General features: G+C 43.0%; 1 protein-coding gene across 3 annotated transcripts in view; it reads left to right on the top strand.

The window, feature by feature from the left end:
* LOC133633977 (dynein heavy chain domain-containing protein 1-like) overlaps positions 1–17,657 on the top strand; it is a 68,024-nt gene that overhangs the window by 16,729 nt on the left and 33,638 nt on the right. For 2 of the 3 annotated variants that reach the window (XM_062026841.1, XM_062026840.1), the window contains exons 12-30: positions 3,186–3,400; positions 3,476–3,719; positions 5,685–5,842; positions 5,962–6,087; positions 6,172–6,448; positions 6,557–6,681; positions 6,759–6,957; positions 7,021–7,112; positions 7,205–7,388; positions 7,476–7,601; positions 7,684–7,781; positions 7,855–10,843; positions 10,914–11,022; positions 11,121–11,280; positions 11,742–12,024; positions 12,088–13,507; positions 16,984–17,071; positions 17,190–17,301; positions 17,382–17,571. In XM_062026841.1, coding sequence (XP_061882825.1) covers positions 3,186–3,400; positions 3,476–3,719; positions 5,685–5,842; positions 5,962–6,087; positions 6,172–6,448; positions 6,557–6,681; positions 6,759–6,957; positions 7,021–7,112; positions 7,205–7,388; positions 7,476–7,601; positions 7,684–7,781; positions 7,855–10,843; positions 10,914–11,022; positions 11,121–11,280; positions 11,742–12,024; positions 12,088–13,507; positions 16,984–17,071; positions 17,190–17,301; positions 17,382–17,571 — 7,195 coding nt within the window. The remainder of the gene's footprint in view (positions 1–3,185; positions 3,401–3,475; positions 3,720–5,684; positions 5,843–5,961; positions 6,088–6,171; positions 6,449–6,556; positions 6,682–6,758; positions 6,958–7,020; positions 7,113–7,204; positions 7,389–7,475; positions 7,602–7,683; positions 7,782–7,854; positions 10,844–10,913; positions 11,023–11,120; positions 11,281–11,741; positions 12,025–12,087; positions 13,508–16,983; positions 17,072–17,189; positions 17,302–17,381; positions 17,572–17,657) is intronic. The other variant, XM_062026842.1, reaches the window with a different exon arrangement.

The raw sequence follows: 17,657 nt of genomic DNA, 5'->3' as shown, positions 1-17,657 counted from the left end.
TCTGATTGGATAAAAACTCTATAAACTATAAAACAACAGTGCTGGAAGTAGCATTATATGACATGAAGAGAATATGAATAATTTTAGATATTTAGGGAAAGTAAATAAAAAAATACTTTTATCTTTAATTATGATTATGATGGTACTTGTTGGGAGGAGTTCAAGTCCCTCGGAGTCTTGTTCACGAGTGAGGGAAGAGTGGATCGTGAGATCGACAGGCAGATCGGTGCGGCGTCTTCAGTAATGCGGACGCTGTATCGATCCGTTGTGGTGAAGAAGGAGCTGAGCCGGAAGGCAAAGCTCTCAATTTACCGGTCAATCTACGTTCCCATCCTCACCTATGGTCATGAGCTTTGGGTTATGACCGAAAGGACAAGATCACGGGTACAAGCGGCCGAAATGAGTTTCCTCCGCCGGGTGGCGGGGCTCTCTCTTAGAGATAGGGTGAGAAGCTCTGCCATCCGGGGGGAGCTCAAAGTAAAGCCGCTGCTCCTCCACATCGAGAGGAGCCAGATGAGGTGGTTGGGGCATCTGGTCAGGATGCCACCCGAACGCCTCCCTAGGGAGGTGTTTAGGGCACGTCCGACCGGTAGGAGGCCACGGGGAAGACCCAGGACACGTTGGGAAGACTATGTCTCCCAGCTGGCCTGGGAACGCCTCGGGATCCCCCGGGAAAAGCTGGACGAAGTGGCTGGGGAGAGGGAAGTCTGGGCTTCCCTGCTTAGGCTGCTGCCCCCGCGACCCGACCTCGGATAAGCGGAAGAAGATGGATGGATGGATATGATTATGATTTCTGGTTATATTAGGCCAGCAGAGAAGGCCTTGCTGGCCCTGACGGCACACCACTGGGTTATAGAATGGCATTCCCAAAGTCCTGACTTAAACATGTGGACAATGCTGAAGAAACAAGTTCACGTCAGAAAACTGAACTGCACAAATTTTGTCAAGAGGAGTGGTCAAAAATTCAACCAGAAGCTTGCCAGAAGCTTGAGAATGGCTACCTAAAGCACCTTATTGCAGTGAAACTTGCCAAGGGACATGTAACCAAATATTAACATTGCTGTATGTATACTTTTGACCCAGCAGATTTGGTCACATTTTCAGTAGACTCATAATAAATTCACTTCATTAATGTTTTTTGTGACCAACAAGTAAGTGCTCCAATCACTCTATCACAAAAAAATAAGAGTTGTAGAAATGATTGGAAACTCAAGACAGCCATGACATTGTTCTTTACAAGTGTATGTAAACCTTTGACCACGAATATATATATATATATATATATATATATATATATATATTATCTTGCGAGATTTCTACAAGAGTACTGTTCTCGTTTGTGGGTGACAGCACCGAAAGAATTTACAAACAATGCAACCCCGAATATTAAATCTAAAGTGTGGTTAACGTTTGGATTTAATAAAAAAAGAATGGTCAGTTGGATAAAACTATAGCTATTGGTAACGTTTGGAAAGCAGCGATATAGTAGCGGCAGTAATCTGAGCACTCACCTGTTCTGACGGCATGAAGACACTCAAGCCGGCGATGAGGGATCTAGGGATGCTAACGCTAGCAGACCTACCAACTGGCAAGACAGTAGACACGGATTTGAAAGACTTCCAGCCCAACTTAGACACAACTCTGCAAGGTAATCACATTAACTACTACACTGTTCATTAGGGATGTATATAGAGTACCGGTATATTTTAGTACGGCTTTCTAATTTGGTCGGTCCTTCTGGACCGTGAAGATTCTGGACTATGGATACTGCTTCCGGTATTTTTTTATTCACCTGATCGTCATATTTATGATACGCTGCATTTACATAACAAATTGACTTGGAATAATTGCAAGTAAGCAACACCACACAGGTTTTAAACGGAACAATTCATCCTCAAATCTTTGAAGTGAACGATCGCATTCTCGTTGTCTCCTCTTCGATAAATGGACAAAGTTTTTCGCTAGGTAGAATCACAGCTGACCTGGACATTCAAAAATTCTCTTGCCATTCCTCTGGCACAACACACTCGTTGAAAAACATATCCTACCAGGCTGCCGTTCTTCCAGGCCTTATTCAAAACCGTCTCTCAACATTGCTATGTTGCCGTCTGAGATGTGTTGTATCCGAAATAGCTGCAATCGCGCGTTTCCTTCTCTTAAGGTATTCATGTGGGATTTCTACAAGCGCCTGTACATGTAGAAGAAGGAGAAACACGGGCATGTCTGGATGATTCGCCTCCATCTTTCTAGTGGTTACCTACGAGTGCAAACCGGTTGTTGTGAAGCTGGCTGTGGCGCGTTCTTTCTGACGTCACTTTCTCTCCGAACTCCGTTTATTAACGATCAATGAGTCCATACAGAGCTAAGAGCCGGAGATTCAAGAAATACACAGGAGGGGAACCTTAAACGATTGGTTAGTGTGGCTGACACGGGGTTTAGGCTAAATAATTATTTGTTTAAGGAGTTATCCGGTTTAATGTAGACATGGCCTTAAAGGGGAACTGCACTTTTTTTTAACATTTTGCCTATCGTTCACAATCATTATTAAAGATGTTATGACATATGTCTTTTTTAATGCATTGGAAATAGTAAATAAAGTATTTGAACTTCTACACTGAAGCTGCTGTTTAGTTTACGTGGTGGCACTTAATTATATCTTGCACTTGTGTTACTGTGGGGTTATAACACCTCTACTTGATGCGCAGCTTGCTTTCTTTCTTTCTATGTATTTAATTGTTGCTACCTGAGCAAACAACAGTAAATACCTGGTAGCTTTGCCAAAAGTGTTTTGTTTACATCTTCTTTTCTTTAAGTTTATGGACTGCAATTCCTTAAAGTTGATTCTTCTACTATTTTCTCATAAATAATGCAGAGACCATCTGTTTTGCATGTGTCTATATTAAAAAATAAACACATGACATTGTTCTAACATGGTACATGATACATTTAATTTTCTTTTCACCATGCAAAGCATCGAATTTCACCAAATCGTATTGCATGGAATCGTATCAAATCGTAATGTTTAGAAAAATATTGTTAGTAAATCGTATCGTAACCAATGTACCGAGATTCATATCAAATCGGCATTTAAGGTAGTGATGCAAAAATAAGGCCGCCCACAAAACGGTGCAAAACGCAAAATTCCTATGACCGCTTTAATGTACTAATGTGTCTGACGTTCCCAGATGGAATACAGGACATGGACGGAATGCCTAGTCTCACACATTATAGCTGTTGTAAATGGATAAGAGAGCAGCGATCTAACTGGACCAGGATGATCGTTCAGGGTCACAGGATACCTTGGTCCTACTACCCTTTATCCAAAGAACAACTTGTTTGGCACATCGCTATCAGTGATGATTCCAAACACATCGACAAAGAGCAGGCCGAGCTGATGCAGGCGAGCATTAAAATAATTACTGCATTTCTCTTTACAGTACAAATATATTTAGGATTGTGTCTCTCTTTTGGACAGGAAGCAGAGTCAGACATCCAGCAGTTGTTAGAGCATTACATGTGGTTGGTAGACATCCATGTGTTCATCAAGCAATGGAGTCCAACCACTTTGGAGAACATGAAAGGTCAATCTGCTGCACTTTATCAGGAGCTGATTGACAAGCTGCGCCACTGGATTGAAAGAATCCACGTTGTCCCCTCACTGATCTCTACCTCCAACCGGCTATTTATCATCCACTGCACCCGCATAAAAGAACATCTAGGTATGCAAATTAATTTCAGATCCTTGACTGATATGAATATTTTATGAAAACAGATTGGTCTACATGTAGTATACCTAGATAAAAAAAATAGTACATATTTCTTCGTATATCATCTGTGGAGTTCCTTTGCTCAACTTCAGAGAGTACAAGGTGTTTATTAGGTGAATGATCATTAAGAAGCCTGTGTGTAAAAATTTATTTTTAGTATAATAATAAATAACAGAAAAAAAGATTATTAAAAAATAAAACAATTCTACAAGTAAATATAAGTGTTTGCAAACTTTATGCGGATGCCTACAGGGAGCTAACTTTCCACTTTGTTTAAAACATTAGCTCCCTCCCTCTTAGGCAAGGCAAGGCAACTTTATTTGTATAGCGCTTTTCATACACAAGGCAGACTCAAAGTGCTTCACAGACAACAAAGTGAAATGAAAGAAAATAAAAGCAAAATTAAAATGCAGACAGCTATTAGCACGTAATGATGTAAACTATGGCCGTACATACAGTAACCCAATATGTGTTTTTAGCTATCCATTCATCGATTAATCCATCTTCTTCCACTTATCCGAGGTGGCATCGCGGGGGCATCAGCAGCCTAAGCAGAAAAGTCCAGACTACCCTCTCCCCAGGCCAGCTGGGAGACATAGTCCCCCCCAACGTGTGCACAGGTCTTCCCTGTGGCTTCCTACCAATTGGTCATGGCCTCCCGAATACCTCCCCAGGGAGGCGTTCGGGAGGCATCCTGACCAGATGCCCGAACTACCTCATCTGGCTCCTCTCAAATGTGGAGGAGCAGCAGCTTTTTACGCTGAGCTCCTCCCGAATGACAGAGCTTAGCAACCTATCTCTAAGGGAGAGCCCCAGCACCCGACGGAGGCAGCTTGTACCGTGATCTTGTCCTTTCAGTCATAACCCAAAGCTCATGACCATAGGTGTGGATAGAAATGTAGATAGACCGGTAAATTGAGAGCTTTGCCTTTCGGCTCAGCTCCTTCTTCACCATGACAGATCGCTACAGGGTCTGCATCACTGCAGACGCCGCACCGATCCGCCTGTCAATCTCACGATTCACTCTTCCCTCATTTGTGAACTCCACTTGGGACACAATCTCATCTCCTACCCAAAGGTGGCACTGCACCTTTTTCCAGGCGAGAACCCTGCACTCTGACTTGGAGGTGCTGATTCTTATTCCAGTCGCTCCTCACTCGGCTATGAACCGATCCAGTGAGAGCTGAAGATCCTAACCAGATGAAGCCAACTGGCCGATATCGTCTGCAAAAACAAATAACTAATCCTGCAGCCACCAAACCGGATTCCCTCAACACCCTGACTGTGTCTAGAAGTTCTGTCCGTAAAATTTATGAACAGAATTGTTGTTGTTGGCTAATTTTCGTGTTTTGGCTAGCTAAGCTATCTAGACGGCAGTGAATGAAAAGCTCAAACGCCAGACACATTCCTCGGACCAACAATTTTTATTCATTATTATTAATAATTATAAAAATATAAATAAGCTAAAGCCATATAGCCTGTTCTGTTAAACCACTAATGGTAACATACGGTAAACTAGCCAGTGGTGGTCTTGTTGTATTGTTTTATTTTGAAAAACTTAACTTAGAGCCAGTTGCATACAGGCCTTTTAATTCAATTACTGTATACGTATTACAGTGAAATTTTCCTTTTTTAAAAAATTATATTTCCCACCTGCATACAGCAGCATTAATTTGTACAGATGCCATGTATTGTACCCATATATATAGGGTGTCAGCCATTTCAATGCTTTGTTTTTTCTGAGAAAGAACAGAGGCATATACAGTATTTGATGTAAATTGTTGACTTGTTTAAGTAAAAGAATCACCTGGTAATTAATTGGGGCATGGCGTTCATTCATTAGTGTGAATGCGGCTTTTTGAGTAACATTTTTACTGTATCTTATACAGGCTTACCCTTACTGTCTTTGCTTCTCAGGGCAGCATCTGGCTTTGATTGAAAAGGAAGTGATGGAGGAAGTGGTCAGGCAAATGAAATCACATTCACAAAGTTTATTGTGTGATTTGGAGGAAGGTATTACCGATCTAAGAATGGAGCCCAAAGACATGCATGACTTCCCAAAATATGCTGATATGGTATGAATGCTACCTTTATCTTTTTAGGGTGACCACCATATTTAGTTCACCAAAAAATATATTTAATATTTAAAATGTGTAATAGCTAAAAAATGTTTCGTCGTCAAATATGTCCTCAGGTGTGGAAGTTTATAAACATGCTGGCAGTAATGCAGAAACGTTTGGAATATACTCACTCCCTTCAGGACAATATATGCCTTAATTATGGAGAGATGACTGCACAGGAGCTGAATTTGGAGCAGAAGGTCTGTATGCAATTAATTGTACAAGTTGATAATAAAAGTGTCGTACTTTTATAATTAGATGTGTATAATTTGTTTTCTGTTTAGATGTTGGACAAATGGAATTGTTATTCTTTCCACTTAAACCAAGCAGATAACAATGTGTGCTCTCGTCTTCCAACTGTGGCTAACGCATTGGACACAATGTTCCCATTGTTGGCGTCTGATCTCAAAAGTATGGTCTGCAAGGCTACCTCTGGGCCATTTCTTGATCCAAGGCAAAACGCTGAAAAATTGGCCTCTGAACTGAACTACATGTGCCTTCGCGTGGAGACTATCACAGTAAATCTGCAACATCTTTGCCAGATTGGAAAAGTTCTCCAAGGTCAGGAAAAAAAATCACTGTGTACTATTTAGCATAATAATTAGCCTTGTGGAACATTGTAGCAATGTATGTAGAAAAAAATACATGATATTTGTTACTTCTCTCCAGAAAATCCAGTGGACTTGACAGCTTTGGCAGAAGTTAATAAACTGACGGCCCGTAAAGAGCTTTGGGAACTTATAGCACTTTACAGACGATGTTTACATGAATGGGAGAAAGTGCTTTTCATTCAGGTAAAGCAACCATCACTGCCATAATATCTGTTCTGTGTTTGACTTTTAAAATTTATTTCGAAATATCCTTATTTTAGCTTGCTGTATCTCAAGTTCAAGAGCAAATTGCTCAGTGGCAGCAGAAAGTTGCAACTCTGACAAACACTATACTGGCTGACGATGCAGTGCTGCAGGAGGCTTCAGAAAATCTTGAAAATTTAAGCTGTCAATTTAAAGTCTTAGCCCATTTTCTGACCCCTCTAATCAAACCAAAGCACCGCAACATTTTTTTCCAAGGTAAGTCTGTCATATTGCAGTGTGTTGTGTAAAAAAATTATAAACATGAATTCCATGTAACAGGCATTGGGCTAATGCGTGCCTCTGATAAGAATGTGACTGTTGCTCAGCTAATTTCTCAACCGTTTCACACTCACCAAAAATTCATCAACAAGGTGGGAGAGATCGTGATTAAGCGACTAGTTGAAGGAGAGTCTTAGAAAAACCTCACAGTAAGTCTAAGTACCATTCTTTGAAAATATTTCAGATATGCAGCAATGCACAGCAAGAGTTTGAAATGGAACAGAATTTCCAAACAATTCAACAGCAATGGATGAACAGAATGTTCCAGTTGCATGACATAAAATATCCTTGTCGCCAGCACGGTGAACAGGAGGTATCAGATTACGATCCCACTTCTGACATCTATTGTAATGTCAACATTTTCATTGGTAAGATACATTCATAATGCAGTATTAAATGTAATAGCCACCACAGGTTAACGTTTTGTTTTGATAACTATGCTTTCCGACAATCAGGCCTGGAATTTATCTTCAATGACATAGAACATGATTTGATGACGTTGACAAATATGCAAAGGTCCCGGCACAGTGTTGACTTTAGATTGCAAGTAGAAGAGTGGATGCACTTACTACAAGAGCTTGGTAAACATTAACAACAACAATAGATAGAAGACTCAAAAAAAGAGTGAACATTAAGAATTAACATTTACTTTCCATTCTATAGAAACCTTGTTGCATTTATTTGAAATTTATCAACAAAAAGTTATCTTTCTGACAAAGGCCTTTGAAGATCCATCTTTGGGTGTTCAAAGATGGGATTTGGTATGTACCTGTGTGATTACATAATAGAATGATAGTGTCACCTTATTTAAGATTTTGCTCTCTTTTTTCACAGCTGGCACAATTTAAATCAGTTGAAAATAATTTCAAGACCATGCTGCATGCTATCTCTACACAACCCAATGTGTTAAATCTTGTTAGTCCCAAAATGGCCAATGATAAATTGCACAGCGCAAGCCTAGGCCAAATCCTCATTGACGGCCTTTCGACAATGGAGGCTATTTCCAACCAGATAGCCAATCGCCTCCATTCCTTCTGCAGTGCCTATCCAAGGCTCTACTTCATAAGTGACAGCGAAGCTGTTGAACTGTTATCTTTAAAACCAACACCTACATCTCTGCTACCTTTTGTGCAGAAGTTCTTCAAAGGGGTACAGTGTCTTGAAGTGGAAAAAACACATGGTAAAATGGATCCAAAGACAATATGTGACTGCCACGCACAGAAGACGGTACTTGGAGTTTTTGGCAAGCTACAAGAACACATTACTTTTCTCTCTCCTTTGGAACAGAGTCCCGATCCCTTGATTTGGCTCAGTATGTTTGAGGAACAACTGAAGTCTGCTATGAAAGAACTCATGAAGCAGTGTGTTAATGAAAAAACACAATTGGAACCAAACCGTAAAGGCTCTGCATGTGATGATAGCCAATATGGTCATGGGGGTGGACTTGCATTACCTGTGCTGGATCTGACAGAAAAATATCCCCTTCAGTGTCTGCTAGTGGCAGAGGAAATAACATGGTACCAAGTCCTTAAACAGGCTTTCCAGGAATCAAGCTCAGTTAAGCTTAGCACCATCAACACATTTATTAGTTTACAACTGGAAAACCTATGCCAATATATAAGGGATATAGCGTCTTCAAAGTACACAACCACATGCTTGTGTACTTTGGTGCTCCTTACAATCAAACAGGCACAGCAGATAACCCAATTAATGCAGGTGCAATGTATTCCTGAGTCCTCTTTTGAGTGGCTAAGTTCCCTCAAGTATTGTATCACTTCAGAGGGTCAAAGCCTAAAAGGAACTGATGATCCACAATGTTATGTGGATGTTATGAACCACAGACACCAATATGGTTATGAGTATTTTGGTCCAGAGGGCTGGGGATTGGTACACACCCCCTGCACAGATCGAGGGATGATTGGGACTCTCCTTGCGGTGATGTGGTATCGATGTGGATTTGTGAGTGGTCCTTGCACATCAGGAAAGACCAAGGCAGTGGTCTATTTAGGGAAAGCATTGGGGCGACTCGTTGTGATGCTACATTGTTGTCCAAACATGGCGCTTAATTTTTTTCAAAAGATGTTGCTTGGTGCTCTTTTGACTGGAGCATGGATTGTGCTGAAGTCTGTAGAACTGTTGCCTCAGGTTGTCCAAGCATCCCTGGGTCAACAGCTCGAAGAAATTAACCAGTGTTTTTCTGGGTTGTCAAGAAAGAAGAAACAAGGTGTGCAAGAGCAGGAAAAGTCTGATTTAGAAATTGTATTTTCAGGGGTGAGCATTACTGCTAGCGCTAACTATGGATGTGTTCTCATATCATCAAAAGGAAGCACCTCTGAGATTTCACAAAGTCTGCGATTTTCAACAAGACCTGTGGGATTAACACATCCCGATTATGGTATAATTGCAGAGCTGATGCTGACTTCCTTTGGTTTTAGAGAGGCAAAGTCTTTAAGTCAGCGTCTGGTGTCTCTCATCAGCCTCACCAAGGACTGCTTTTGTCTGCCTAAGTTCAGCGCACAAGACCAGGGCAGCCACCTTGTTGCCTTGCAGCGTATCTTGTCTGCCTCTAAAAAGCAATTAAAAGGAATCATTCTGGATAGGAAATTTTCAGGTAAGGCTAGACTGTCACTAGTCATACAAGCTATTCTTACTTCTCCAGAAAATGAGAGGGCAGAAGAGTTTAACAAGGCTGACGAACAGGCAGTTATACCCGGATTATTAGAGGAGATAGCTATTGTCAAAGCAATCCATTCAGTCTCATTGCAAATTATTTATGTACCTGAGAAAGCCACACAGTTCAACGGCATTTTCAAAGACATGTTTCCTATAGCGTGTCAGCTTCCCTTTATCCTACAATATACTAAGGATGAAAAAGATCACAGACTTGAAGAGGCAGTAAAGGGCGAATTAGAACAGCAGTTGTGTCAGTGTAACTCTGAAATAATTTGCCAAGTTTTTGCACTCTATCAGACTTTGAGATTTTCTCAGGCAGTTATACTTGTTGGACCCTCTGGGAGTGGAAAAACAACTTGTTACAATACTCTAGCAGAAGCCCTTAGTAAACTGGCAGACAAAACAGAACATTTCTCTGATGAGAAAATGCTTAAAGTGGGTACCCCGTGGACAAGGCAAAAAATCTCTACTAAAAACTGGAACTTTATCAACACTGTTGTCCTATTTCCTAATGCCATGTCTCACGAGGAGCTTTTTGGTAGCTTCTCTGATAAACTAGGGTGGCAAGATGGCGTGGTGACCAAGGCTTTGAGAGATTCAGAAAGACACAAATATAGAGAAGTCGAGGGAAAGAACTCAAGTCATGACAACAAAGCACAGAAATGGCTTGTAATGGATGGCAAGCCAGTGGGGCAACCCGGCTGGCTTGATCACATTGGCATACTAAGCAATCATGAGGAACCATCTTTAAGCCTACCATCTGGTGAAACTCTTGTGCCATCTCAATCACACTTCAAGTTACTCGTGGAGACCACTGACCTTAGTCACGCAAGCCCATCTGCAACGACACGCTGCAGCCTCATTCATTTCACCGGCACTGAAGTTTGGAAAGATGTGTGGAAGAGTGAAATAGATTTTCTTAATTACAGTCATATCCTGGATCAAGATACACTGAATATGTGGACTGAGGTGGCAGAAGATCTTTTCTCGAGCACTCTCAGTTCGCTGAAGATGAATGGGATTTCTATTGAAGGTCAATCTTGTACGAATGGGCTGGTAGAAATCATGTCGTTCATTCGAATCCTTCATGCCCTCCTGCAGCATTTTGCCAAGGAAGTGAATAAGGATAAAGAACAAAAAGACACAAGAGGTATAGAGGCAAACTTCAAAAGTACTGTGTGCTGTTACTAATTAGAAATGTTTTAAACCGTTGTCACCAGCAGATATGCCTTTACAAAGCGATGACTCTTCAGGCACAGATTCCACAATTAATGAAGAGATTTTTCTCCTGTCTTATATTTGGGGGTTTGGTGGAAATCTCCATTCACGGTAGATTATTTCTTTCATAGATCACTTTCTATAAACTATGCTAATGTTAATTGTAATATACTAATTGTCTTTAACATATTTTGCTTGTCTGTCTTCAGACTCTGGCCACAATTTGACGCTGTCGCCCGCCAAGAGCTAGCTAATTGTCCATTTAATATTGTGGTGCCAGATGAAGGGACTGTGTTTGAGTGCTTCTTTAGCATTGACAACCGGATATACACCAAGAACACAATGTTGACAAAGTCCATTACGCCAAAGGTTTGTTCTTTTTGTTCTGTCAAAGAAAGCTACACACCATATTGACTTGTCTAAAATATGACTCATATTCTAGTTTGGGGAACAGTCCAAAATATCAAGACATCAGTCTTTTCCAGTGCAGTATCTCAAAATTAACTGGGTAATATAACATTCTAAGGTGCTGAACAGTTTTTCGTTTTTTCTCTCTGCCCAACCTGACACAACATTTTTCAAGTGGGTGTCATGTGTCATTACCACTATCTCCAGGTCAATGATGTGTTTGTCACTTGAAAAGTCTGACTTGCTTTCGAAAAGTTATTTTTATGCCATCTGTTGTTCTACATGTGCAGTATAAATCCCTATCTTAAGAATATAAAACCTACTTCTTCAGCCTTTTTTCTTGGGAAAACTACAGTCCCATTCAGGGCAACACAGTAATTAAATGGGAGTATTCTAACTAGAATATCACTGTTTTTACACAGTATTGGAAATATACCTGTCTGCTGACCGTCATGTTGGAGGCAAACCAGCCAGTGTTACTTGCTGGAGAGCCAGGTTCAGGAAAAACTACCGTGTGTAACAGCCTGCTGTGTTTTGATAAGCCGCACATTAAACTACCAGCTAGTTCTATACAGGGTCCCACAGACCTGTGCCATTTACTGTGCAGAATTAGCCACCGAAGGACCTGTCAAAACACCAAGGGTGTGATGAGCCAACAGCCTGGGCTGTTGCTTTATGTGGATGACTTGCATGAAACGCCATGTGGTAAGTAAGAAACAATACATTTTAGGGAATCTATAGAATTTTAATTAGATGTTTTGTTAATAGATGTGACTGGGAAGATTTCCAGGATCTTGGAGACTCTACGACAAAGTATTTCAAAATCAGGGGTTATTTCATGTGATACTGCCCAATTCAAGGTTCTTAGTCCTGGGACAATTACCTACTTGGCCACCTGTTGCATATTTGAACTGGACAATCCCCACGTTAACGTGATATGCTCCAGGCTGTCACGTTTGTTTTCCATCTTTGTACTTCCAAGTTTAACTACTGAGTTGATCTTGTCCATTCATTCGCCTCAGCTAAAACTCTGGCTCAGGGATTTTTCCTTTATCCCAAGTGTGACTGACATGTTAGATTGTATCATCAGAGCCACAAAAAACTTGTTTGAGAATGTTTGCGACCATTTCCAACCCACACCCCATAAGCCATATTTTTTGTTTTCCCATAATGACCTGCAAAAAGTGTTCCAGGGACTGTGCTTGTGGCAGCCTGATCTTCCAAAAACGGAATTGCAAGACCCAAAATTAAAATCCAAGAGTTCCTCGATCCCTCAAGAACCTGTAGCAACAGAGCTTAACATTGTGCATCTGTGGGTACACGAGTGCATACGAACATTTGGTGACCGGATTAGCTCAGAGGACGAAAACAAAGCACTTTTGTCACTTATTACCAAGGAGGCTACTGCACACTTTACATTGCAGTTGCTCGATGACTCCTACCTCGACACTGTCTTTTTGAAAAGTTCCACACAAGACACAACAAAGTTAGACCCATCTCCAAAACCAGACCCATCTGCGTCAACAGAACCGTTTTTGTCTCTTTTGGAAAAAAATCCCTGCAAATTCCAAAGACGACAAGCCCAGTTTCTTCAGCACTTGCAAAAAGTTGCTACAAATCTTGCATATGGCCCACAGCTTTCTGACAATACTATATTCAATTGTAAGCGTTGTTATCAGCCACGGGATATCAATGCACTTGTGCAGAATGTGTCTGCATTTATAGACATAAAAGGAGACAACAAAGAGCAGGAAGTTGATTTCAACTTTACATCACAATATGTTGTGCACAGACAAAGGATGCATCAGCTGCTGCATATCATCAGGGCTCTGTTGATACCTGGAGGTCACGGAGTGCTAATGGCCTCAGGCAGAAGCACAGGACGTAAGACCACTGTGCGTCTAGCTGCCTGTGTCACAAGCTGTCACTTGATGGAGGTACACGCCGGGAACGAGAATGAGTTGCATACGATTTTAAAAGACGCTGGGAATCTAACTCGGGTCAGTGAAGTTAATACCGTCATCCTGGTCCATGAGAATATAAGTTCCTCTGTCAGGGATGAGCTACTGGTGGCCCTCAGAGCCTACCCGGGGCTCTACACAGACCAAGAGCTAACTCAGCTTGTTTCTCGGGTGACTGCTGTGAATAAAACAACAAAATTCCTCTTGGACAGCTGGATTTTTGACAAGTAAGAGTTGAATTCCATATGTTCCATATTGAATTGTGCAATTACTTTGTAATTACAGTGGATAAGTAAGAGTTGAATTCTGTACATTAGATATTGAATTGTGCAATTACTTTGTAATTACAGTGGATAAGTAAGAGTTGAATTCTGTACATTAAATATTGAATCGTGCAATTAGTTTGTATTTACAGTGAACCTTGAAAGTCATACAAACTGATATGGATATTTAAAATGAAGTTTACTGTTGTTTAATACAACTTAAAAACAAAATGTAAAACGACTTACTCTTTAAAATGACTTGAAAGATAATAGATAATAAATGAGAAGATTTTGAAGAGCGACACTGTGACTTAGTGGCTTTTTGTAGATATGATCAAAATTAATTCCATCCATCTTCTTCCGCTTATCCGAGGTCGGGTCGCGGGGCCAGCAACCTAAACAGGGAAGCCCAGACTTCCCTCTCCTCAGCCACTTCGTCCAGTAATTCCCGGGGGATCCCGAAGCGTTCCCAGGTCAGCTGGGAGACATAGTCTTCCCAACATATCCTGGGTCTTCCCCGTGGCCTCCTATGGTCGGACGTGCCCTAAACACCTCCCTAGGGAGGCGTTCGGGTGGCATCCTGACCAGATGCCCGAACCACCTCATCTGGCTCCTTTCGATGTAGAGGAGCAGCGGCTTTACTTTGAGCTCCCTCCGGATGGCAGAGCTTCTCACCCTATCTCTAAGGGAGAGCCCCGCCACCGGCGGAGGAAACTCATTTCGGCCGCTTGTTCCAGAGATCTTGTCCTTTCGGTCATAACCCAAAGCTAATGACCATAGGTGAGGATGGGAACGTAGATCGACCGGTAAATTGAGAGCTTTGTCTTCTGGCTCAGCTCCTTCTTCACCACAATGGATCGATACAGCGTCCGCATTACTGAAGACGCCGCACCAATCCGCCTGTCGATCTCACGATCCACTCTTCCCTCACTCGTGAACAAGACTCCCAGCTACTTGAACTCCTCCACTTGGGGCAGGGTCTCCTCCCCAACCTGGAGATGGCACTCCACCCCTTTCCGGGCGAGAACCATGGACTCTGACTTGGACGTGCTGATTCTCATCCCAGTCGCTTCACACTCGGCTGTGAACCGATCCAGTGAGAGCTGAAGATCCTGGCCAGATGAAGCCATCAGGACCACATCATCTGCAAAAAGCAGAGACCTAATCCTGTAGCCACCAAACTGGATCCCCTCAACGCCCTGACTGCGCCTAGAAATTCTGTCCATAAAAGTTATGAACAGAATCAGTGACAAAGGGCAGCCTTGGCGGAGTCCAACCCTCACTGGAAACATGTTTGACTTACCACCGGCAATGCGGACCAAGCTCTGACACTGATCGTACAGGGAGCGGACCGCCACAATCAGACAGTCTGATACTCCATACTCTCTGAGCACTCCCCACAGGACTTCCTGAGGGACACGGTCGAATGCCTTTCCAAGTCCACAAAGCACATGTAGACTGGTTGGGCAAATTCCCATGCACCCTCAAGGACCCTGCCGAGAGTATAGAGCTGGTCCACAGTTTCACGACCAGGACAAAAACCACACTGTTCCTCCTGAATCCGAGGTTCGACTATCCGGCGTAGCCTCCTCTCCAGTACACCTGAATAGACCTTGCCGGGAAGGCCGCTGCCTCCGTTGTCCTATGAGCCAAGAGAACCCGATAAGACTCTTTTTTCAGCTTGACGGCATCCCTCAACGCTGGTGTGTACCAACAGGTTCTAGGATTACTGCCACGACAGGCACCAACTACCTTGCGGCCACAGCTCCAATCAGCCTCCTTGACAATAGAGGTGCGGAACATGGTCCACTCGGACTCAATGTCCAGCACCTCCCTCGTGACATGTTCAAAGTTCTTCCGGAGGTGGTAATTGAAACTCTCTCTGACAGGAGACTCTGCTAGACGTTCCCAACAGACCTTCACAATGCGTTTGGGCCTGCCAGGTCTGTCCGGCATCCTCCCCCACCATCGCAGCCAACTCACCACCAGGTGGTGATTGGTAGAAAGCTCTGCCCCTCTCTTCACCCTAGTGCCCAAAACATGAGGCCGCAAATCAGATGACACAACTACAAAGTCGATCATGGAACTGCGGCCTAGGGTGTCCTGGTGCCAAGTGCACATATGGACACCCTTATGTTTGAACATGGACAATCTGTGACGAGCACAAAAGTCCAATAACAAAACACCAATCGGGTTCAGATCCGGGCGGCCATTCTTCCCAGTCACGCCTCTCCGGGTTTCACTGTCGTTGCCAACATGAGCGTTGAAGTCCCCCAGTAGGACAAGGGAATCACCCGGGGGAGCATTTTCCAGTACTCCCTCGAGTGTATCCAAAAAGGGTGGGTACTCTGAACTGCTGTTTGGTGCGCAAGCACAAACAACAGTCAGGACCCGTCCCCCCACCCGAAGGCGGAGGGAAGCTACCCTCTCGTCCACCGGGTTGAACTCCAACGTGCAGGCTTTGAGCCGGGGGGGCAACAAGAATTGCTACCCCAGCCCGTCGCCTCTCACTGCGTGCAACGCCAGTGTGAAAGAGAGTCCAGCCCCTCTCGAGAGAACTGGTTCCAGAGCCCTTGCTGTGCGTCAAAGTGAGTCCGACTATATCCAGCTGGAACTTCTCCACCTCGCACATTAGCTTATGCTCCTTCCCCTCCTGCTAGGTTACATTCCACTTCCAAAGAGCTAGCTTATGTAGCCGAGGATCGGACCGTCAAGTGCCTTGCCTTCGGCTGCCGCCCAGCTCACAACGCACCCGACCTCTATGGCCCCTCCCGTGAGTGGTGAGCCCATTGGAGGGGGGACCCACGTTGCCTCTTCGGGCTATGCCCGGCCGGGCCCCATGGGGACAGGCCCGGCCACCAGGCGCCCGCTGGCTCCAGAAGGGGGCCCCGGTGACCTGCGTCCAGGCGAGGGAAATCGGAGTCTCTGTTTTTGTATTCCCATAGAAGTCTTCGAGCTGTTCTTTGTCTGATCCCTCACCTAGGACCTGTTTGTTTTGGGAGACCCTACAAGGGGGCATGGAAGCCCCCGGACAACATAGCTCCTAGGATCATTGGGACACGCAAACTCCTCTACCACGATAAGGTGGCAGCTCAGAGAGTAGTCGAAATTAATTAAGCCGTGTTATATTTAAATACAGTATTGCTCATATTGTACACAACAGCAAGCACCCTTCTTCAATGTCACAGTAAAGTTTCCTTATCATCACACCTTTTCTCTTGGCTTGAGCTCTATGGCTATGATCCCAATTTTTATTCTTGATAATTAGGGTTTGAACACTTTGTTTGACTGTTGAGGAATCTAATTACAGAACATTTTAAACTCAACATTCTACCACTTTTGGGCTATCTGATTTATCCTAACATTTGATTTTGTACTTTAGTGGGAACCACGTTGTTTCTTGTTTTCTTGAACTGTATTGTTTTTCTTTTTAAACCAAGGTGCTTGTGTCAAAACCTCAGAGACGTGCATGTATTTCTGTTGATGCCTTTTGTTACATCAGCTAACAGTGGGAACCTGGAATGCAAGGTTTCTAAATTGCTACACTTGCAATTGAATATTTTTATGTTAAATACGTACTGTGCGGACTGTCTTGTGGGGCCACGAACAGAGTTCTAACCAATGCTGTCTGCATTTTACCATCTAGGCACAAATGACCAAAGCACTAGGCCTCTGCTGTGTCGAGTTGTACCATCCTTGGTACAACCAGTCTTTAGCAGAAGTTGCTGCTCAATGCCTGACAAAAATTGGCCTAAAAGGTAGGTGAGACCAAATGTTTACTCAATTGTGTTAACAACCAATAACTGTAAGAAAATAGTGTATTTCCCCATTAATTCAGTCACCATACAAGGTTCCTCACAGGCTGGCCTGGCTGCAGCAATGGCAGGTATCCATCAGTCGGCATATCAGTATGCGTCTGTCCTTCTAATGGCACAGCCTTTCAGCCCTTATACATATACGGAGTTCATGTCACACTTTGCTTACATCTGCAAAGTCCTCCACAATGACTTGGATGATCGAACCAACAGGTAGATTATTTTTAAATACAAATATACATTAGTTAGAAGAATAGTTGACAAACAATTAACTGTCACAGTTTAATGTCTTCTGATCT

Source organism: Entelurus aequoreus, linkage group LG18 (assembly GCF_033978785.1).
Source record: "Entelurus aequoreus isolate RoL-2023_Sb linkage group LG18, RoL_Eaeq_v1.1, whole genome shotgun sequence".
In the NCBI taxonomy this organism is placed as follows: Eukaryota; Metazoa; Chordata; class Actinopteri; order Syngnathiformes; family Syngnathidae; genus Entelurus; species Entelurus aequoreus.
Note: the sequence above shows the minus strand (reverse complement) of the source record. Positions and strands in the feature narration are given on the sequence as shown.